Source organism: Mus pahari, chromosome 6, assembly GCF_900095145.1.
Source record: "Mus pahari chromosome 6, PAHARI_EIJ_v1.1, whole genome shotgun sequence".
NCBI lineage: Eukaryota > Metazoa > Chordata > Mammalia > Rodentia > Muridae > Mus > Mus pahari.
The window spans coordinates 25,316,418-25,340,257 of NC_034595.1; the positions used below are offsets into that span (position 1 = coordinate 25,316,418).

The 23,840-nt window shown below is 40.8% G+C and overlaps 1 protein-coding gene across 12 annotated transcripts in view; it reads right to left on the reverse strand.

Annotated features, from left to right (window-relative positions):
• The window catches only part of Tle1 (TLE family member 1, transcriptional corepressor), an 85,322-nt gene that overhangs the window by 59,017 nt on the left and 2,465 nt on the right, over positions 1–23,840 (reverse strand). For all 12 annotated transcript variants that reach the window (XM_021200871.2, XM_021200883.2, XM_029539476.1 and 9 more), the window contains exons 3-4: positions 23,273–23,336; positions 23,130–23,174 (exon numbers count right to left, since the gene is read on the reverse strand). In XM_021200871.2, the coding sequence (XP_021056530.1) occupies positions 23,130–23,174; positions 23,273–23,336 (109 nt within the window). The remainder of the gene's footprint in view (positions 1–23,129; positions 23,175–23,272; positions 23,337–23,840) is intronic.

Here is a 23,840-nt window from a genome sequence, read left to right on the forward strand (position 1 = left end):
GAAGTTGGGGAAAGGATCAAGAAAAGAAAATTACAAAGTGAACAGGTCATGCCCATGAGAAAGCAACAACTCCAAGAACTTTACAATAAAGTATATGCAGGAGTTCTTTTCTCTTCCAACTGGATTCTTGTTCCATGAGCAGACTAGCTCTTTGGTTTCATAGGATTGGATTTATATAAACCCAATTCTCCTGACAACCAATGGAACAGCATTACAGAGCACATTATAAAAGGCAAGTACAGGCAGAGGGTATGATTCGTGTAGGGAATGCACTAGCACATGCACACAGGAATAGAGAAATGCCCTGTGTAGTTAGTACTCATGACCCACCTTCCAAACATCCTAGCATCATTCTGTTCATTCTCGTTCAAATGCACTTAAAGTTTCCAATTCTAGAAGTGATATACATGGGACTAAAGAGATGTTTCAGTGGTGAAAAGCACGAAGTCTGGGGTTTAGTTTCTAACATCTACATGGTGGTTCACAATTACTTGTAACTCCTGTTCCATGGGACTCTATAGAGACTGTGAACAGGATACTAGCTGCAGATGCTAGCTGAGAATGATATCATATGCCTGTAATACAGTACTTGGGATCCTTCTTTTTCTTGCCCAGACGGGCCTGTTAAGACCAGGCTAGCCTCAAACTCAGAAAAATCTGACTACCTCTGCCTCCCAATGAATGGACAATTCAGTATGTAGGAATTTGGGATAGTTTTACAGACAAATAGATGGAACTAGAAAATATTCTGAGTGAGGTAACTCAGACCCCAAAAGAACATAACATGCATGGTATGTAGTCACTAATAAGTGGATATTAGCAAAAAAGAGTACAGAATACAAAGGATATAACCCACAGAACTCAAGAATTGGCATTCTTCTACATGATAACCGCCAGTTGTGCCAGCACCATTTGTTGAAAATGCTGTCTTTTTTACACTGGATGGTTTGAGCTCCTTTATCAAAGATCAAGTGACCATAGATGTGTGGGTTCATTTCTGGGTCTTCAATTCTATTCCATTGATCTACATGTCTGTCACTGTACCAGTACCATGCAGTTTTTATCACAATTGCTCTGTAGTACAGCTTAAGGTCAGGCATGGGGATTCCACCAGAGACTCTTTCATTTTTGAGAAGAGTTTTTGCTATCCTAGGTTATTCCAAATGAATTTGCAAATTGCCCTTTCTAACTCTGTGAAGAACTGAGTTAGAATTTTGATGGGGATTGCATTGAATCTTTAGACTCAAGGTAGCCATTTTGACTATATTAATCCTGCCAATCCATGAGCATAGGAGATCTTTCCATCTTCTGAGATCCTCGTACAAAGCTCAAGTCTAGGTGGATCAAGGAACTCCACATAAAACCAGAGATATTGAAACTTATAGAGGAGAAAGTGGGGAAGAGCCTTAAACACTTAGGCACAGGCAAAGTATTCCTGAACAGAACACAAATGACTTGTGCTGTAAGATCAAGAATTAACAAATGGGACCTCATAAAATTGCAAAGCTTCTTTGCAAAGGACACTGTCAATAAGATAAAAAAAGCAAGCAACAGATTGGGAAAAGATCTTTACCAATCCTAAATCTGATAGAGGGCTAATATTCAATTCATACAAAGAACTCAAGAACTTAAGAGTCCAGAAAACCAAATAACCCTATTAAAGAATGGAGTACAGAGCTAATCAAAGAATTTTCAACTGAGGAATACTGAATGGCTGAAAAGCATCTAAAAAAATGTTCAACATCCTTAGTTATCAGGGAAATGCAAATCAAAACAACCCTGAGATTCCACATCATACCAGTCAGAATGGCTAAGATCAAAAACTCAGGTGACAGCAGATGCTGGCAAGGATGTGGAGAAAGAGGAGCACTACTCCATTACTGGTGGGATTGCTAGCTGGTACAACCACTCTGGAAATCAGTTTGGCGGTTCCTCAGAAAACTGGACATAGTATTGCCGAAAGATCCAGCAATAACACTCCTGGGCATATACCCAGAAGATCTTCCAACTGGTAATAAGGACACATGCTCCACTATGTTCATAGCAGCTTTATTTATAGCCAGAAGCTAGAAAGAACCCAGATGTTCCTCAACAGAGGAATGGATACAGAAAATGTAGTACATTTATACAATGGAGTACTACGCCTCTATTAAAAACAATGAATTTATGAAATTCTTAGACAAATGGATGAATCTGGAGGATATCATCCTAAGTGAGGTAACCCAATCACAGAAGAACCCACATGATATGCACTCACTGATAAGTGGATATTATCCAGAAGCTCAGAGTACCCAAGATACAAGCTGCAAAACACTTGAAACTCAAGAAGGAAGACCAAAGTGTGGATACTTCATTAGAAGGGGGAACAAAATACCCATGAAAAGAGTTACAGGGACAAAGTATGGAGCAGAGACTGAAGGAATGACCATCCAGAGACTGGCTGACCTGGGGAAACATCCCATAAACAACCACCAAACCCAGACACTATTGTGGATGCCAACAAGAGCTTGCTGTGTAGAGGGGAAGTATATGAGCCCCGGGGAGTGGGTTCTTTAGTCCTTGCACTTGAACAAAGTGTGAGGAGTATGAGAAGAGAATGCTGATCTTTTAGGCATAGAATCCTGATATTGTCACACACACATTCCCTAAGGACACATTTTAGTTTAAAAGCCTCATAGAATATTTCTAGTTTTCATCCATTTCTGGGTTTCAAGGTCTCTTTTGGTTTTAGCTCTTTGAAAGTATGCCTGCACCCCTACATCACTGTTATTTTGGTAGACTTAGGAAATTAAATCTAGGGCTTTGTGCACGGAGAGTATGTTTTGCTTTTCTTCTATTATTATTACTGTTGTTGTTATTAAATTTCTTTTTACAGTCCAGTTGTTATCCACCTCTCAGTCTGCTCTCTGGCTGTTCCTCATCCCATTCCTCCTCCCCTCCAGTCTCCAAGGGGATGTCCCACCCCCACCCTACCAGACCTCTCCACTCCCTGAGATCTCAAGTCTCTCAAGGATTAGTTACATCTTCTTTCACAGGCAGTCCTCTGCTGCGTATGTGTTGAGGACCTTATATCAGCTGGTGTATGCTGCCTGGTTGGTGGCTCAGTGTCTGATAGGTCTCAGGGTTCAGGTTAATTGTGACTGCTGGTCTTCCTATGGGTCACACTCCTCAGCTTCTTACAGCTTTTTCATAATTTAACCACAGGAGTCCCCAGCTTTTGTCCATTGGCTGGATGTAAGTATCTGCATCTGACTCTTTCAGCTTCTTGTTGGGCCTCTCAGGGCAGCCATGCTAGGCTCCTATCTGTAAGCACATCAAGTAATAGTGTCAGACCTTGGAACCTTCCGTTGAGTTAGATTCCAATTTGGGCGGGTCACTGAACCTCCTTTCCCTCAGTTTTTTTTTTTTTTTTTTCCTCAATTTTGTTCCTGCAGTTCTTTTAGACAGGAACAATTCTGGGTCAGAGTTTGTGACTGGGATGGCAACCCCATCCCTCCACTTGATGCCCTGTCTTCTACTAGAGATAAACTCCATCTCCTCACTGTTGGGCATTCATCTATGGTCTCTCCCTTTGAGTCCTGAGCATCTCTCACTACCCAAGTCTCTGGTACATCTAGAGGGTCCCCCCGCCCGACCTCCTACATGCCTCCCCCCTCCTCCCAGGTTTTCTATTTGTTCTGCTGGCCCTCAGGGCTTTACTCCTGTTTCCTCACCCTTAATACTGATCATGGTCCCCTTTCCATCCAGTTGTTATTTATCCATCTCTCAGTCCCTTCTCTGCAGGTACACCCCTCCCTTTGCCACCCTTCCCCCACTGTGACTGCTTTCTTCTTCCTCCCAAGTGGGATTGAAACATCTTCACTTGAACCCTTTAGCTTGTAGTTTTGTTTTATATATATATATATATATATATATATATATATATATNCCAGACACTATTGTGGATGCCAACAAGAGCTTGCTGTGTAGAGGGGAAGTATATGAGCCCCGGGGAGTGGGTTCTTTAGTCCTTGCACTTGAACAAAGTGTGAGGAGTATGAGAAGAGAATGCTGATCTTTTAGGCATAGAATCCTGATATTGTCACACACACATTCCCTAAGGACACATTTTAGTTTAAAAGCCTCATAGAATATTTCTAGTTTTCATCCATTTCTGGGTTTCAAGGTCTCTTTTGGTTTTAGCTCTTTGAAAGTATGCCTGCACCCCTACATCACTGTTATTTTGGTAGACTTAGGAAATTAAATCTAGGGCTTTGTGCACGGAGAGTATGTTTTGCTTTTCTTCTATTATTATTACTGTTGTTGTTATTAAATTTCTTTTTACAGTCCAGTTGTTATCCACCTCTCAGTCTGCTCTCTGGCTGTTCCTCATCCCATTCCTCCTCCCCTCCAGTCTCCAAGGGGATGTCCCACCCCCACCCTACCAGACCTCTCCACTCCCTGAGATCTCAAGTCTCTCAAGGATTAGTTACATCTTCTTTCACAGGCAGTCCTCTGCTGCGTATGTGTTGAGGACCTTATATCAGCTGGTGTATGCTGCCTGGTTGGTGGCTCAGTGTCTGATAGGTCTCAGGGTTCAGGTTAATTGTGACTGCTGGTCTTCCTATGGGTCACACTCCTCAGCTTCTTACAGCTTTTTCATAATTTAACCACAGGAGTCCCCAGCTTTTGTCCATTGGCTGGATGTAAGTATCTGCATCTGACTCTTTCAGCTTCTTGTTGGGCCTCTCAGGGCAGCCATGCTAGGCTCCTATCTGTAAGCACATCAAGTAATAGTGTCAGACCTTGGAACCTTCCGTTGAGTTAGATTCCAATTTGGGCGGGTCACTGAACCTCCTTTCCCTCAGTTTTTTTTTTTTTTTTTTCCTCAATTTTGTTCCTGCAGTTCTTTTAGACAGGAACAATTCTGGGTCAGAGTTTGTGACTGGGATGGCAACCCCATCCCTCCACTTGATGCCCTGTCTTCTACTAGAGATAAACTCCATCTCCTCACTGTTGGGCATTCATCTATGGTCTCTCCCTTTGAGTCCTGAGCATCTCTCACTACCCAAGTCTCTGGTACATCTAGAGGGTCCCCCCGCCCGACCTCCTACATGCCTCCCCCCTCCTCCCAGGTTTTCTATTTGTTCTGCTGGCCCTCAGGGCTTTACTCCTGTTTCCTCACCCTTAATACTGATCATGGTCCCCTTTCCATCCAGTTGTTATTTATCCATCTCTCAGTCCCTTCTCTGCAGGTACACCCCTCCCTTTGCCACCCTTCCCCCACTGTGACTGCTTTCTTCTTCCTCCCAAGTGGGATTGAAACATCTTCACTTGAACCCTTTAGCTTGTAGTTTTGTTTTATATATATATATATATATATATATATATATATATATATATCAATCATAACATTCACCTTTATTTTTATATAAATATCTGGTTAAGTATTAATCCTTGAAAATTTCCCCAAGTTTCTTTGTCTATCAACAGCTAAAAGAAAGACTGTACATATTCTTTTTTTCCTGCATTTTTAATTAGATATTTTCTTTATTTACATTTCAAATGTTATCCCCTTTCCTAGTTTCCCCTCCAAAAAAAAAACCCCTATACCTTCCCCCCCTCCCCCTGCTCACCAACCCACCCACTCCTCCCTCCTGGCCCTATACTGGGGCATATAACCTTCACAGGACCAAGGGTCTCTCCTCCCATTGATAACCAACTAGGCTGTCCTCTACTACATATGCAGCTAGAGCCTTGAGTCCCACCATATGTTTTCTTTGATTGATGGTTTAGTCCCAGAGAGCTCTGAGGGTACTGGTTAGTTCATATTGTTGTTCCTCCCATAGGGCTACAAACCCCTCCAGCTCCTTGGGTCCTTTCTCTAGCTCTTTCATTGGGGACCCTGTGTTCAGTGCAGTTGATAGCTGTGAGCATCCATTTCTGTATTTGTCAGACACTGGCAGAGGCTAAAACCAAAAGATACCTTGAAACCCAGAAATGGATGAAAACTAGAAATATTCTATGAGGCTTTTAAACTAAAATGTGTCCTTAGGGAATGTGTGTGTGACAATATCAGGATTCTATTCCTAAAAGATCAGCATTCTCTTCTCATACTCCTCACACTTTGTGCAAGTGCAAGGACTAAAGAACCCACTCCCCGGGGCTCATATACTTCCCCTCTACACCCAAACTTGATGCACAATGAGTGCCATTTGAAGCTCAAAGCAGGGTAAGGACTGTGCAGGAGTAATTGCCAAGGTCTCTAGACAGTCTTGCAGCACTCTGCCCAAAGTCAGTTTAGGGTGGTGGAACTCCGCCAGGATCAAATTACTAAGTGAAGGATCCTAAAAAGTAGTGCTTACACTAAAGGCTAACAAAGCTATTACAGTTTTTTTCCTCCACCTGGTTTCATTTGGTTTGGTTTGGTTTGGGTTTCCCTGACCCAATCTTGAGGCCTAGAGAAAAACAGTAAATGAAGTGTTTGTAAAATTTGTTTTTTAAGTAAGGTGGTCCATTTGGAACTTGTTATAACTTAAAATTATATGCATAGTCATATATATGTATATTATCATATATATGTATGTATGTGGATGGATAGATAGATATAATCATTCATATATATATATATATATATATATATATATATATATATAATCAGCCTAAGGTCAGAACAACCTGGTAGCACATTCAGAATTCTCTTCAAAGCCTTGTTATAACATATGAGCAGCCTTCTTTTTGTTTGTTTGTTTGTTTGTTTTTGTTTTTTCAAGACACGGTTTCTCTGTGTAGCCCTGGCTGTCCTGGAACTCACTCTGTAGACCAGGCTGGCCTTGAATTTAGAAATCCACCTGCCTCTGCCTCCTAAGTGCTGGGATTAAAGGCGTGTGTCACCACTTGGAGGCATAAGCAGCCTTCTTTACAGTTCCATGAAACAAGATCAAGACAAGAATACAAGCCCAGGGCTCAGGATCGCATCTGTCTCCTGTATGTCAGGTACTATTCAGATACTGCCCCCAACTCCCGCAGCAATATAAATGTACCTTCTTAAAACTTTTAACTAAAACAAAACCAACAGCACTGAAGGATAGAAAGCTTTGGTGGGACTGCCAAGCAGAACTTACCAGTTACTGGGGATGACAACATTTACATTCCCCTGTCACTTGATAAACCCCAGCCTTTCCACTGGGCTCAGCAACTGCTTTCCCTGCTCATCTAATACTCGGCCTTTCTGAAAACAAGGAGGGGTTCAGAGAAAAGGAGAAAGGAAGGAGAAAAAAAAAAAAAAAAAAAAGGAAAAAAGAGCCAGAGGGCTGTCTGGGTGGAGATAGCAACACTAATTGCTCCTATTCTCTGGCTCTGGAAGCAGAATGCAGACAACTCTGCCATCTCTTCAGGAGCTCTCAGCAGACTAGCTCAAGTGCCCTTAATTGTTTATGTTCTTAATGCAGAGCCTCTTGAATGCATTCATTTTTAATAGCAGGCTTGAGTGTGGGGCTCATCAAAGGATGACAAAGCAACTCTATTCACTGGGTCTCCTTCCTGCAATGATGGTCTTTTGATTTATTTGCAAATGACAAGCTTGTCAGGCCCCACTTGAGGGCTGCCCTAATTTTTCCCCCAAAGAATTCTTCTAGTTGCATTTCCTAAGATGAGGTCTGAGCCTGTGGTGTATTTGTGTAAGTTGCACTCCCTCCCCCATTCAGCTCCTTCTAATTAATGATTTAAATGTTTTGACCCAACTGTTGCCAAGCAGAACGTTTGGGCTTTAATTTGTCACTTTGGTAAAGCTGCATCTTTGACAAAAGCATCACAGCTGTTTAGGCTTGTAACTGGCTCATTTCTATTATTCAGAAACCCTTGTTACAGAGATCACAAAGGGCCTGTTCACATGAAATCATATTGACTTGTAACAGAATGGAAATACAGACAGTTTCTGGTGCCCTTAAAGCAAAGTACCTACAGCAAGATTAGAAGGAGGAAATCAACGACATCATCATCATCCCCAGAAGATTAGAATCACAACTACAAAACCAAAACATAACCTGCCAACTAAAATTCCACACAAAGACACAAAGTCCAACACTGGCAGAGAAGCAGAAGTATCTCTTGGAAAAAGCGGGGTACACTGCAATGATACAAACAACACTCCCTTCAGCTATTACTGAGGCCCAAGTCACTTATATTTGGTTGGTTCTAACCTCCAGACAGCTGTGGCCTGTTTTGTACTGTCCACTGTGACACAAGCAAAGGCTCTTTACCCCTGTGGTTTACATCTTGGCCATCAACGGAAAAACAGTTTTGCACCTGTGCTTCCTTAACACACTGAAATCTTGGATGGCGGATGCAGTGATTCCCTAACTTTATAAACATGCTACGTATAGCTAAATTATCTGTACAGACATGGTAGCAGTTGCTCTTCCCAAGAGGCTTCTCATGAAAAGCTGCTACTCCGACTATGACACAAGACCTAGACCAAGGACAGCCATGGTCTAGCAGAGTGGTTGTGAATGTGACATGTATATGTGTTACTTAATTTTAGTGGAAAAACCCAGCCCCTGAACTATCTTTCCATTTCCCAGGCTAAGCTATCAGACAGGAATAGTCCCTCAGGAAGGAGATCAGTGGTCCTGGCTTCCCAGGTAGGCATGTGTAAATCTCTTTCCAGTCACCATCAGAAAACAGGCAAAGCTCCAGAGTGTCCAGAAGAGAGAACTGTAGGGAGGGAGGGAGCAGGGGCGTTCTTTCCATGCTGGCATCAGGGTCTACAGACTAGTACCAGCTACACTCAGCCAGTACAAAGGTGGCAAGTTAGAAACCACTTTCAACAGATAACTGTCTAAGATAAAAAAATTCTCCAAAGCACTTTAGAACAAATGTTAAACACTAAAAATTTTTCAAAGCATACATAACCCCCAGAAAAGTGTCTCCATTCAGAGACAGTCGTCTGCACGATGGCTTGGGTATACAACCTACTGGGGATTGATGCAACTTTTCTTAAGGCAAACAATTGAGAATTATACTTTAACAACAAATTAAATCAGTGCTTCATGCGAGCAGGAGTTACAACACTGAAATATAACCTATAGAGAAAACCAATCTTAAAAAAAAAACAAAAAAAACCAAATTACCAGTCTTCCAAGGTGACAACACCCCCTGCATTCTTAAGAACAACTAGATGCTGTATAGAAGAGATGGGATATCTGGCTATACAGATTAACCAAAATATACATAAGAATAATCATGCCAAAGAAAACAGTCCCCAAATGCACAGCCAGGCCCATTTGTAATTATGAAACATGGTATTATATTTTCATCCTAGGGTTCATAGAAGTACAACAGGAATAACAGCAAGCCAGATGACAGAAATGAGAGAAATTTACATCAAGGCCAGACCCAAGTCACAAGTTTCTTTAAAAGCAGACAAATCAATGCATGTGGGTGTTTTCAGAAAACATCCCAGATACTCTCTCACTAACCATGTGGGTTCCAGGACATGCCAGCTCTCATTTCCCATAGCATCAGAAACCAAATTTAACCCACATATTCTGTTACACGGGTCTGCACTTGTGTGGTTCCCACAGGGCCAGGCTGACTCAATAAGGCTGCACTCATTCTACAGAACTGAATAGACTTCCTGTCATTTGGACTGTGAAACACAGTAATCCACCAGGGGATAAAGGTCAATATTGCACTTTGGTCATTACTGAATCATTTGAGATGATCTGTGGTTAGGATGAGAGGAAAATCGAAGGCTGTGAGAATGTGGCAAATGGCTCAACCTCAGACCAGTTTTCATCTCCATCTACCTAGCAGGAATGTGGGTAAAAGGTCCCCCTGCCACCTTGCTTCTGGGCATTTCGCTGGTTTCAAATCCAGGGCACAAACCAGGAACCAGTTAAACAATGTAGTAATAAGGGGAATAACATCTAGACCTCCAGCCAGTGCCTACTCGGGTTTTAGGTCATCAGCTCAAGTTTGGAATAGTTCTCCAGTCTGCAAGTGACACCACAAAGTAGAAAACTTAGCAAATACAAGTATGTACCTTTAGCACAATATATGCCAAAATTTCAATTGTACATACAGATATATGCATGCTCACACCTCCACCCTCACTGAGAGGCAACCACAGGATTTCTACTGCATTTGCAAACACACAGGAGCAGAACAGCCCTGAAACTCATGTGGCTGCTAAATCAATCTTTTCTTAAAATGTCCAACTAAAGCCACTTCATCTTTAAGGCATTTAAATCCTTAAGTATAAAACATCTTAGGAACCATGGGCCAATTATCCTTTAAGTCACAGAATAAATATTCATGCCCCTTGGTTTTATATCAATGTTTTCCTTCACTGGTTTAGCTAGCTATTTTTTAAAGATAATGTATCATATATAAGTTTAGGCCCCCACAGTATATCAATGTCAAACAACATCGTGTCAAGCTAAGATTCAATTCAGGTAAGTGCTACTGCCAAATTTTCTTGTTCCCAGACGGGCTTTAAGATTATTTTATTGCTTAAAATTTAATTTGTTCCAACTCATGTCTCCATGACAACGTTGGCTAACCCTGCAAATCATTTGAGTAATTGGATATCTTATCTTTCTATTGCTCTCAAATCGAATGATTCTGCTAGAATTGTAACAGCCAATCAAATTTACAGTCCTCTTGAGTAATAGACTTGGAAAAGGAGCCACATTCATCTCCCCTGTGCAGCCATATTAACTAGTAGGGGACGAACAGCAGAATCTGGTCTTCCAACTGTACTCCAGATTATAAACAGTGTCAATACTAATATTCTCACAATGCAAAGTCTACTCAGAAAGCTCTTCACTGACTCTGCCTGAGTCAGAGAGACAACAATGGCACTCATTCCATAAAAACCAATGAGCAATGTCAATCTCAGCAGTGAAGAAAACTGACAAGGGCAATCCCAGAAGCTGATGAGAAAAACTTACTTCAAATCACTTTTTACATGTGATACATATGGCCAAACAATAGCTAAAGTACTGTTTAAAACACTGCCAGGGAACTCAGGGCTTTAAGGGAACTGAGTCAAGTGGGAGTGGGTGGGTAGGGGAGCAGGGGCGGGGGGGGGGTATAGGGAACTTTCGGGATAGCATTTGAAATGTAAATAAAGAAAATAATAAATAAATAAATAAATAAAAATATGAAGACAAAAATAAAATAAAAACTGCATAAAATATAAAAAAAAAAAAAGAAATGAATACAAATGTAACAGCCAGCAGGAAAACTCTACATGCCCTTAGAGGAAGCAATAGTCAAAATATCCTTCATGTACTTCAACAGTACCCCAACACCCAAGGTTGTTTGTCAATAAGAAACAGGTTTCTTACTAGATTCTTACTAGTCAGCAGTTCCCCTCTTGAATCTAGCAATATGATTTTGGTCTTTGACCAGCTAAAAAGTATGGGCGGTGGCTAAACTTCAGTGTGGCAATTCCAATCTTCTCTACAGTTATGTAGATGCTGGCTCCAAGGAAGCTCATGGCCCCAAAACATAAGAGAGTAAGCCTGTTTACAAGTGGGAAGGCTCTGAAACCCCAGCCAACTGGCAGGTCAAAGCAGCAGTCAACAACCAGTGCTTCCTTACAGACAGCTGGGCTCCTTACTCTTCAGCCCTGAGAACAGGCCTACTATGCTATGCCCTTCTTCTTCTTCCTAGGTACTTATCACAGACATAAGAACTTTCTCCTGAATCCTAAAAGCCTCAACTTTCAGCATGTCAGCCAGAAGCAGCAACCCATGTCCGTAATTCCAGCTACTTGGTAAACTGAGGCAAGAGACTCATGGACCTTGAGAATTCATGACTAACTTGGGCAGTTAAAAGAACAAGACCCCATCTCAAAATAAGGACAATAAATATCTGAAGCCACTCTCAAAGGTAACACTTTTCTCTCCCCTTGGGTTTTTGCTTCTCCCAGTGTTAACACTTAGGCCACAGCTCTCAAGTCAACCAACATCTCCAGACCTGTATTAGATACAGAAAAGCAATTATACGAATCTTTCACACAGCGATTTACAGATTCCATATAAAAAACAAAATCACATGCAGACAGTTCCCCCTACACAAACACATATGCACATACATCCCTGTTTGAAACTTTCTCTAACCATACAACTTACTCTAGTAACTATGCAAACAAACCTCTTTATCTTCAGGAGGACATTTTTTGTAATTTCATAGTTTTGTTACATTAAAAAGAATCTAAAACATTTACACACCTGTTTTACCATTTATTCTGTTGAATCCCACGTCTATAAAAATGAACCAAGTCTTATTTATTGTTCATCCATCTTCATAAATGGAAAACAAAACAAAACAAAACAAAAGCCTAACCCACTTTATTCCCCCGGTAGATATACTAAATACTTGAGAGTTCACACTGCTGGCTGGCCTATGTTTGTAAGTTTAATGATTTTATATTTTTTTAAAGAGTGGAGGCAGTCAACAATGGCTATATTTTGGTTTTTAATGCTTATGATCTAAAGAAATCAATAAAATAAGACTTTACAATTAAAATGAAAAAAAAAAAAGAAGTGAAATCAGACAGAGAGAAAAAGAACGTCAGGATTGAAAAACAGAAACAAGATGGAAATATAAACGGAGCAAGATGTGCAAGGCCGAGAGTGTGAATGGAGTTTTTAACTTGTTCGTATTCTTACTTACTGAATTCCTAATTGAAAGTGATGCAATTAATAACTACCCACAAAGAAGAGGGAACTAATAGGAAATTCTTGCAAAGTAATTCCCAAGAATCTCCATAGCTCAAGGACTCAACATGTACCCTAATGCCAATAAAGCCTACTCCACAGAAATGAAACAAGAACCTTTGGTAACCAAAATATTAAGAACAACTATCTGAACTGGGCTTGATGGCTTATTCCAGTAAACTGCCTGGGGAGGAGGAAGCGATCTCCAGTTAGCTCAGCTACAATGGTACAGGTCATCTCAGAAAAATCATTAAAAATAGATAAGTAGATAGGTAGATAGGAAGAAAAAAAGAAAGAAACAAACAAACAAATAAATAGTTGTGAATGATGTCACATGCCTATAATCCCAATCCTTTTAAGGTGGAAACAGGGGGATCAGGAGTTCAACTCCAGCCTTCATAGTGAACTGGGGGTACTAGGGCTCCATGTGCCAAACAACAGCAACAACCACAACCACAACACCACCCCGAGTGGAGCAAGCACCTTAATAGGAGGCTGTATGTGGGCTGGATGCCCTTCCTCTATCCCTTTCCATTCTGTACTAAGATGTCTATCAGTGTTAAGACACCTTTTCCTAACCCCTAAAGCAACCTTTCTATTTTCACTCATGAATCTACAGAAGCCTTTCAAATGGCATAAAGGCAGCTACATTTTGTTCTCCAAATCAATTTCCTCCCCAGACATCACGTAGATGTTCCTGCACAGGGAAAGAACAGCCCTTCCCTTCTAATTCAAAAATCCATACTGCCATTGCCCTCGCAAACTGCTAAACAAGCAGTATCGGCAAGTCACTTGCGTGCTGTAATATATTTACTGAAAATCCCAATGGTTTACCTCCCTGATGCAGTTTCTTCTATAATCGAGCATGTCAATACGCCACTGGACACCACACTTCTAAGTAGCTCTGACTCACTATTTGCTCAAAGCATAGGGGGGTGCTGGAATAAACAAAAGCTTGGCTCCTGAAGAGCCAAACTGCTGTCTGGGAACCTAGTCTTAGGGAGACCACTCCCCCATACAGGCGTCTCCTTAGCACTTCATGCTCCTTTCACCCTCTAGAACTGAAATTCTTGACTAGGGCACTTTCCACATACATACAAACTTCAAAATTAGCTTCATTTTGCAAAAGTATGACAGAACATACTTTTACTGACTATTAATAATAAAACAATGTCTCCCGAGCAAACACTGTAGGCAGATTTCCAAGGTTCCTTAAAGTGTCATTAAGGGGCCAAAAGCAAGGTGGCTGGAGGCCTAGGAGGGCATAGCCTGGTATTTCCTTTGTATAGGAGCTTGGAGGTGGGGAATGAAGAAGGTGCTCATGTGCATGTGGGGATGGGGAAACCAGGTTGATGTTGGATGTTTTCATCAGTCATTCTTCATCCTATTTCTTTTGGATATAAAGTCTTGCACTGAACCCAGAACTCACTGACTAGGCTAAAAAAAGCTCACTCCCTGGTTCTCTGCCCCACCCCCTACTAATTGCCTACAACTTGCCCCACTCCACTCACCCACCCACCCACACATTAAGGCTACAGAGGCATAGCACAGAACAGTGGTTACTGCTGAAGATCCAAAGTCAGGTTTCTCATGCTTACACAGAAAGTACTTCACTGGACCATCTTCCCAAATGAGCCTTTCTAGTTAAGCACCAATCTATGCTTTGGGGAAGAAAAGTGCCTTAACATCATGTAAGTCAGTAATTTGAACATGCTGAAGCACAGAGATAAGTTTAGTTGAAAAAAGGAAGGATCCATTAAGATAGAACTCATAATATATAAATGAAGACCCTTTCTTCACATCAAACCTGACTAAAATTGGCTGAAAAACAAAGTCCCTGTCATCTACCAAGCCCACACCTACTCTCCAGATCCACTCTTTCTTCAAATGGGTAAGCCAAGCTGTTAAGAGATGAAGCAAGTAGGTCAGGAGTTCAAAGACATCCTTGGCAAAATCGTTAACTTTAAGGCCAGCCTTGGCTAGGTAAGACCATTCCGCCCCTAAACCCCTCATACACACCAAAACCAACAACAGGCAAGTAGCATAAAATGTTTTAATTTACAGACTCCAGACACCATACATATGAATGATTGTTAATAAGTTTTCACTGTGTGTTTTTCTCTCCTTTTCTTTCATTTACCTGAGACAGGCTGCATGGCTGTGAACCTGTCCTTTAACTGCTAAGCCATCTCTCCAAGCCCTCTCTACCTTTCTGAAAGTAGTGTGTAACAATGTAAAAACTTGGAAGTTAAAAAATAAAAATAAAACAGTGGCTATAATCATGAAGACTGTGACTGACCTTAATCACCAATTCTACTAGCAGCTTGCCTGTCCATAAGTAACAAGCAATATCCACTCAGTTCACTCTGAATTCCAGGCTTCAACAACAGCAAGCTATTTTTTTTTTTTTTTGTCCTTCTTAAAGTCCAAATGTAAATATATTAATGTGGTGAACCTTCTTACTAAGAAACCAGAGTGGAAAACCAGGAATGATAGCATATACCTATAAATAATTTCAGCAATCAAGGTGGAGGCAAGTACATGGTGAGTTTGTCTCTAGCCAAGGATCCATGAGTCCCTGTCTAAAGAACACAGGGTAAGGGTGAGGGGTAGAGAGATACTCAGCAGCTAAAAATTCTTGAAAGGACTTAAGTTCATCAACAATACACAAATATAAATAAAAATAAAACAAAATTTTAAAAAAGGTTCTATGTAATAGGTCATACAGCTGTGTGCTCCTGAAGCCTGGAAGCCTTGGGGATTTTCGAACCATAAATTATTTTTGAGAAGAAATGGAGCCTGGCATAACAATGTGTCTTTAATCAAGAAGCACAGGCCAAAGATCTGAGTTTGAAGCCAGTCTGGTCTGCACAGCAAGTTCTATGCCAAATGGAGCTACATAATAAGACCTTGTCTCAAATGAGTTTTAAAACATAAACATAACTTTGTAAGTGCTCATCTGAACAGATTTCATTTTAAATTTTAGCAAGAGGATGATTGTTGCTATTCTTAATTAAGGATTTTAACCTGGGTCCCATCGACTTACTGATGGATCTGAATTGTTAGATAGGGCTACTCCTTGTATCTGTACATTAAAATGGGCACAACTGGCTGGCTTTCTTTTGGTGTTTTTGGTAAAGGACTTCTCACCAAATCTCAAAGAATGGAGCTCCAAAATGGTTGCAACCACCTCAGCCATCACAGAATATAGGAGTATCCTAACCACATCAAGTTTGTGATGTCTAACTCAAGTCCTGGGAATGTAGACCAGCAGACTGAAGACAAGAGCTGGAATAACAAACAAGGCATAAGACAAAAGTCAGATTTGAAGTAATATGTGGTGTGACAGCCTGCTGTGTGCTCTCAGAAAGCCCTGAGGTAAAATGAACTTGAAGGAAGGTGAGGAGGACCATGGTAAGTTTGAGGAAGATGAGTGCTTTGGTTAAGGTTTTAGATTCTATTTCAAAAGGCTAGCAATTTTTACTTTAAACTACTATTTGGGAAGTCAAAAGTGATAAATAAAAAGTAATCTTATTTCATAATGTTTAAAAAGAGTTTGAGGAAAAGTCCAAAACTATTAACATAAAGAGACCCATTTGTCTGAATTAAGAGAGCTGCAGGGCAGAAAACAAAGGCAGTACAGAAAGGAACAACAATGGGGAAAATACTCAGAGCAGCCATAGAAGGAAAGGACTGACAGGCAGAAGGGCAATTAAAACTTAAAGGAGCCTGAAGCTCCTGAAGCACTCACTATGTGAAAGGTCCAACATTTCCAAGTACAAACATACCTAAAAATCAGTTCTCTCACAGAGCTAGGGTATGTTAAACCAGTGATACACTGGGAAAGCCAAAAAGATAGACTGATACATTAGCACGTATAATTTCATCCCTACATGCAAAATGTCCAGCTCACTCAAGAGGTATATAATACTGTATCACAGCAGTATAACACATGGACTACAAGTAGGTAGAAAATGTCTCCAGTGATTTGTGCTCAAACTTCCTAGTGAACAGGATGCACAAGGCATACCCTGGTTGGATCCATATGCTGCTAAAGAGAATCCAGTCAAATACTGCATGCACTCCGGGGAGTTAACAGAATAGCATGACTGTGTACCACATTAGCACGAGCTGATCTTACTTCCTCTAAAGGATAATCAAAACATAGCATCATCTGTTAAATTATACTGTTCCTGGGTAGGGCTGTTTCCACAGTTTTTAAGTCAGTTTCACTAATAAAAAATTCAGAATTTTCTGTATTTTTTTTCCTGTATCAAAAATGATCAGTACCCCAATCTTAGTCAAAAATGGCAAAGTACCATTGACCCTAAACTAAGAAAACCATTCTGAAAATTTAAATGGGAAAGAAGTCAATGCTAATGATTCTGTGGTTGCTTCAAAGTAGGTCAAAAGAATAAAACAATTCATATTTTAAATGTTAGCATTTGAAACAATTGTGCTAAAACACAGGTTACTAGACAACTGTAACATCATTTTAAAAAGACATCATAGATGCATAAGCTGAGAAATTATGAAACTATCGCTCTTTATAGTTTTTTGTTATTACATACAAAATACAATGAAAAGTTCTGTAAACAATATGTGAATATCCTATCAAACCCTGCCCCAGAAAATCTTTCTCCTACTTACTCACCCACCTACCCTTAGTCTCCTAACACACATACACTAGCAATCTTTAAAATAACAAGTAGCCGGGCGTGGTGGTGCACGCCTTTAATCCTAGCACTTGGGAGGCAGAGGCAGGNGGATTTCTGAGTTCGAGGCCAGCCTGGTCTACAGAGTGAGTTCCAGGACAGCCAGGGCTATACAGAGAAACCCTGTCTCAAAACAAAACAAAACAAAACAAGTTGGGCTGGGTATGTAAAATACTTGCCTAAGAATGTGTGAGGCCTTGGGTTCCATCCCAAGTACTACAAAGTTTCAAGGCATGGGTGTGGGGTTGGGGGGAGTGGTTTTCCACATTAAGTATTGTACTATAAACTAGTAGAGAATTCTTTAACACTATTATAATGGCTACTCTAAAGGTATAAACATTCAATTTTGTCACAGTTCAAGGCCAGCTGGGCTCCGGCTGTAGTACCCTCCCAAACAATATCTAGAAGCAATGGAGATGGACAGGCTGGCTGAGTCAAAGTCTCCTGGGCTGCTTCTTCTGTTTCTTATTTAATTCACTTCTAGAAACCACAGTAGGAAAAGAACAGAAACTCATCTGTACAGAAATGTAAAGTGGTCATAAACCAGTAACTAAATCTATCTTTCAAAACCACTCGAGGTGATTTATTTACTAAAGAAAGGTGTTTCTGTTTGTGGTTCTTGATAAACACTATTTGGTAGAACATCTTAAGTGCTCCAGTAAAGAGCTCCCCTCAGTCTGTACACAAAGTGCTGGATCTGTAAACAAGTGCTGGTGTGGCTCACACACTGGGTAACAGACTTTAATTCATTTGCACTTTCAGCTTATAAAGACATAAGCTGAGGGCCTGGGAACTTATTCCTGAGATGCCCGGTCCCTAAGTATGTGACCTTTAAGTATCCGAAGCAAATCGATAGATCTCAGGGTCTGTCTCAGGCAGTATAGTCAGGTGGGAGAGGCGACTATGGCACTGAGCGCTTCCCAGGTCCAATTCTTTGTCTGAGGCCGGCTTGGCTATACAGAGATCCTGTCTAAACAGCAGCAGCTCTTACAGAAGGCTTTCCCCAGTTCCCTGCACCCACACAGGATAGACCACAAACAGCTGCAACTCCAGCTCCAGGGGATTCAACTCCTTTTTCTGACCTCCTCATGAACCTGCAACAGAACTTGCTGTACTGTAGAAACCCTCAACATACACATAACTGATTATAAATCTGTTTTTTAAGCTAGTAATTATGATAACTTATACCTCCTTAATTTTCAAGCCAGATTCTGCACGTCCCTTGCCTGGGTACATGGTCCCCTAGACAATAGACAACGGCTGGGAAAAAACTGTTAGGTAGTAAGAAATCAAGCCTGTTTGCTTAAAAAAAAAAAAAAAAAAAAAAAAAAAAAAAAAAATCCTGCTAGCTAATCTTGCACTCCAGACTCCAGGCTTTAAATACACCAGCTTTATCTCATTGAACTTATGCTTGTAAAGGACAAGCCTGGCTCATGAAAACCAAGTTAAGGGACACTCCAATCTTGATGACAGCTACCCTCTTTGTACTACAAGGTGATTAAAACCTGGTAGAGCTTAAATCTAAGTACTGCTCTCTGGTGAGTCACTCCTGGGTCTATTATTGGGAGGGGAGGGGAGGGGACTCTCTCAGGGCTGTAGGGTTTTAATAACTCAGTAGTAGATGAGATACCTGACATGTGTGGTGGTCTTGGGTTCCATCCTTGAAAAGATCTTGGAGACAATTAAGATGCAAATGCACATGGCATGCACATACAAGATACACATATACACACAGAAAAATAAATAAAATGAGATAGATATTTTAAGATTCTCAAAACAAGAAACTAAAATCAAACACACACACAGCTAAAAAAGTAGACCCTGGGGGCATTGGGCAGCAGAGGATCAGGAGGAATAAAAGTCATTCCTCAGCAGCAGAATGGAAGGAGAACAAGGTAAGCTTTATAGGAAAATAGGGAATGCCTTACCTAAGGAATGAATCCCTACCGGTTATTTACAAGCATGTACACACCAAAGAATAGTGTGTTTTCTAGGAAAAGTTAAAAGCATGTATCTATCTAAGTTGTGAATGGTACCTTCACTCCAAAATCCATTCAACGTAAAACACTGTGATTGTACTGAAATATCATGTGACTTCTTCACCCAAAGTCAGACCTGAGAAAAATGATCATCTTTCCTTCCCCGTGTCAGGCTGACGTCCCAGAGCTCATCCTGCCCACTCTAACAGAAAGCAGTTATAGACCGTTGACTGCTTGGCTGCCAGTCTCCAACACATTCAGGCCACGTTTATTTTGCTCTTGAATACAATTTAGGATGATGACAGTACTGCTCAATGGGATACAGCTTTCTACCCCCCAGTGGCTGGATCCCCACAAATAGCAAATAACTGAAAACCAGCGCTGGTCACTTTCCTAACTTGCATAACATTCTTCTGGCCACCTGCTTTTAATTATAAATTTTAACATTGATCAACACAGAGCGAGCGAGTGACCTGGAAAGACACACAGCAGGAGATATAGGTCAGGACACAAGTCCAAAAGTGATTCTGCAACTGGCTTCATATTCCCAAGGCAGCCTGAATGAGACATGATGCAGCTCTGGTAACTCTTGAATCACACAGTCCCAGGCAAAGTTTCCATAATGCGGAGCACTGATCTCCAGGTGCTCTGTCAAGGTAGAGCAAGGTACCCAGCGACTTCTCAATGTGTCAGACAGGAGGCAGACTACCAACAGTCAAAGTTGAGGACAACCATTTATAGCTACATCTATCTTTTCTTTGAGGGGTGGTCTCAACCCTGGCTGATCAGATTCAAAATCCCCCTGCTTTACTGCCAAGCTGGTATAGGTATTTGCCACCACACTAGGCTTATATGCTTGGCTCGATCATCATGTAGAAAAGATATAGAGGTGATACAAACTATTCAGGGACATGGGACACAACAAAAAATTACAGTGCCTACACTGGGGATCAGCTCTTGAACCCAGACTCACACCAGCTTGTTATTTTCAATGTAATTTTCAACACTTCAGTGTTCTCAGAATTGCCTTGCTTTCTCACAAATAGGTCCCACCTCTCTGCTGATCAGAAATAAAATTTACCACCCACACGGGAAAGAGAAAGGCATCAGCAACCTATTAAAATCACTAAGGGAAAAAATGTCTCAATCAGCTGCCTTTTCTGTAGCCAGCCTCAGAACGGAGGAGAAACAGTCATGGGAAGATTATATCAGGAAGTGTTGACACAACATAAACATGGACTGTGGGCACTGCACCAAGCAAGGAAACCACAATTATACCGCTCTAGATTTGGATGTACTTCCACTTTAAAACTCCCAGACAGAAAAGTCAGTGGTGAGATCTTGACAAAGCTGTTGAAAGCTAGGAAGGAAAAGCAGGAGCTGTACTAGAGACAAATCGTAACAGCATTCAAGTGCTCACCCTGCAGAATTCCCCAGTGTTACCCTTTTCTCAGTGCTACCCTTTCTTCAGTAACAAAGATGTTGTCAGAAATGACAATTTTTTGTGTCCCCTGATGATGCCTTGCTAGCATTTGGTTATAAGCCATAAAACAGGAATAATTTCAGCCTGTCAGGAGTCTTGCTAATGCCCAGTTTCCCCCTAGAGAGAATTCCTGTCAAATCTAATGAGAGCTCCAAAGGCCCTCTCTACAATATAATGAGCACTTAGACCATGCTGGTGATCAGGCAGCAAAAAGCATCAATTTGAGCCTGGCTCCACCCTGGGGGCCAGGCGTCACTACTTTTAATAAGAATTATGATCACCAACAGCACCAAATGCCTCCTCAAAACTTACTATTAACATGTGACATTCAGAAGGATGTTTTTCAAATGTAAGATCACTTTAAACTAAATTACAGCACAACTTTGCACACTATTCTGGTGAAGGATCTGTCAACATTTAAAGAAAGACGTAAATTTCAGGGGGCTTAATACTCTTACTATGAAGACTATGGTCTCTCTCAGCTTCCCACTTGTTTCACATTACTGGCCAAATTACACATAGTGTATTATTAATGTATATTGCCATACAAAGAGACAGTATATACCCACATATGCCCAACACAGAACAGTACAGAAGCCAAAAGAAAACTTTGCTCACCCCAGAATTCACCCTCCCCTTCTGGCTCCTTACTCCTTCTCTCTACATAGTAAACAAAAAGCCACCGGAACCCAGAACTACACACCTTCCGGCTTCCCCATTAAGACCAACACATACCACAGGACCTAGAGTTGCTTGTACAGGAGCCATTAAATACTAAAGAAAAAGCTAAATGCTCAGAATACTTAACAGAAAAAAACAAAATACCCAACAGAGTAACTTAAAAGATGCAGATTATACACCTACACCAAGTTTATTTACATACTTAATTTAAATGCCCATAGACCAAAGATATTCTAGCTCACTACCATTGACTTAAAACCTCAACACAGCACTAGCCATAGAAACACAGAAAAACACTCCCCCATAAAGAATTTGCAAGTCAGTAAAACAAGCATTTTTAGAAAGGATCATTACATTACTAAGGAAAGGCTCCGAACTTTGTGCTCTGAAAACATGTATCTGAGAACAGATCCAACATACAAGACGATGAAATCTACGACGAATTAAAAAAAAATCAAAGAGTACAGAGTTACAAAAGCAGAATTCAACTCTGAAACAAACTTGCTTAATGAAAATCTTTGAATATAAGGAAGATCTGAAGGCTGAACTAATCAATTTCTCCACCATGCCCCAGCCGGTCAGCCATGCTCTTTAATTTAATGAAACAAGGATCTGAGATGAAATAGCACATATACATCAAGTAAAAAATGTATTGTTGCACTTTGAAACGTGTCCAACTGTGCAACTTCATCTGATGATAATTTTTTAAGAGTCAATCGATTTCTAAAAGACTTATTGTACTAGCATTTTGATAAAGTGAATGTCAGCATATCTCCAGAACACTTGCACCCTGCCATTAATGCTTTCTTTGGCAGACAATGACTACTCAATTGAGGGTCCTCTGGGCTAAGCAATCATTTAGCTTTTCTTCTCTTACGAGGTCCTTAGTGTCTTGTTCCAGCTCAATACTCTTTTTATACACCATTATAGTAGCCATAAGTGTGAATTTTATGGGAACTTGCAAACGCAAGTCATTGCTAAAGCTTTCCAGTCACTAATCTTTTCATGCTTTTAAAACCACTAAGGCTGAAGCACCTTCCAACACGTTCATTGGCAGTAAAAGGCCATTTTTTTCCACCTCCAAATCTGCATCAACTGAGAAATTTTTCAAAAACATGTTTGCTAATAAGCCACTACTCCTGAGTGTCACTTTATGAAACCCCAAAGCCTAAGAGCACTCTCAAGTCATATGCTTTATTAAATCCAATTAAAGAAACTCCCAAATCTTTCCACATTTTAGACACAAACATATGAAAATATTAGCTGTTCTAAACTCCAGTAACCACAAGATATCTGCGATCTTTACAGGAGGAATCCATCCATGTGAAAAAGTAAACTGAGCTCGGTTCCTGTCTACCCGTAAGCATGTCCAAAGCATCTCACCTACCTAGCCTTCTAACTGTGGAAGCAGTCCTTACTGCAGAGTGCTAACACCAACTCAGTGAGGGGCAGAAAAACAGCCCACAAGCACCCACCCGTAACATGCAGTGGGCGAGGACAAAGTCGGTATTGTAAAATCCTATAAACTGATCTTGCAGCTTAAGATTTAGCTCCAGCTTACCTGTTTATGCATTTCAATGTTTAATCCATATGACATTTCATAATACTGTAAAGAGAAGAACCAAGCATGCTGTTAACTCATGTTTGTAGCAAGGACACACACTATCACATACAGAGAACGGTACCCCTGGCTTTGATACCTACCATCACGTAGTGCCTCTGCATTTCTGTCTTTTCACTTGCCAGTTTCTCACACTCCAATTTAAGACTAGGAAAACAAAACAGGCAGCTTAAGGTAAACATTATGTCACTTGTTTTAACATCTGCCTCACATATTTGCACTTCAAGCAAAAACAATTTGGAAAAGTTGTAAGCTAGGAAAACATCCTCAAAGCTGTCTTTGTATTCAGTGCTGGAAAAGGTGGTGAACAATGGGGACTATCCACCAACTACTGTTCTTTTTGTTCTTTGGGGGCACACATCTTGTAGAGAGGCCAAGTGGAACAACCTATCAAAACAGATTCCTCAGCTGTCCTCACCAATCTTCTCTTGCCTGCACCAAAACCTGTCCTTTGCGCAAACTCCATTCTCTAGCACAGGCAGTCTTCAGGTTTGAAAACTTTACTGTAAAGTCACTCCCTACAATGACTAGTGCCTTTCAAAACCTTTTGAATCGCTGCCAAGATATGACAAGCAGCAACAGCAATGAAGTGGGTTGAAGTTCTTCTGTCCCTGTTCAGTAAACAGTGTGTCCAAGTATGACCCAAGTTCT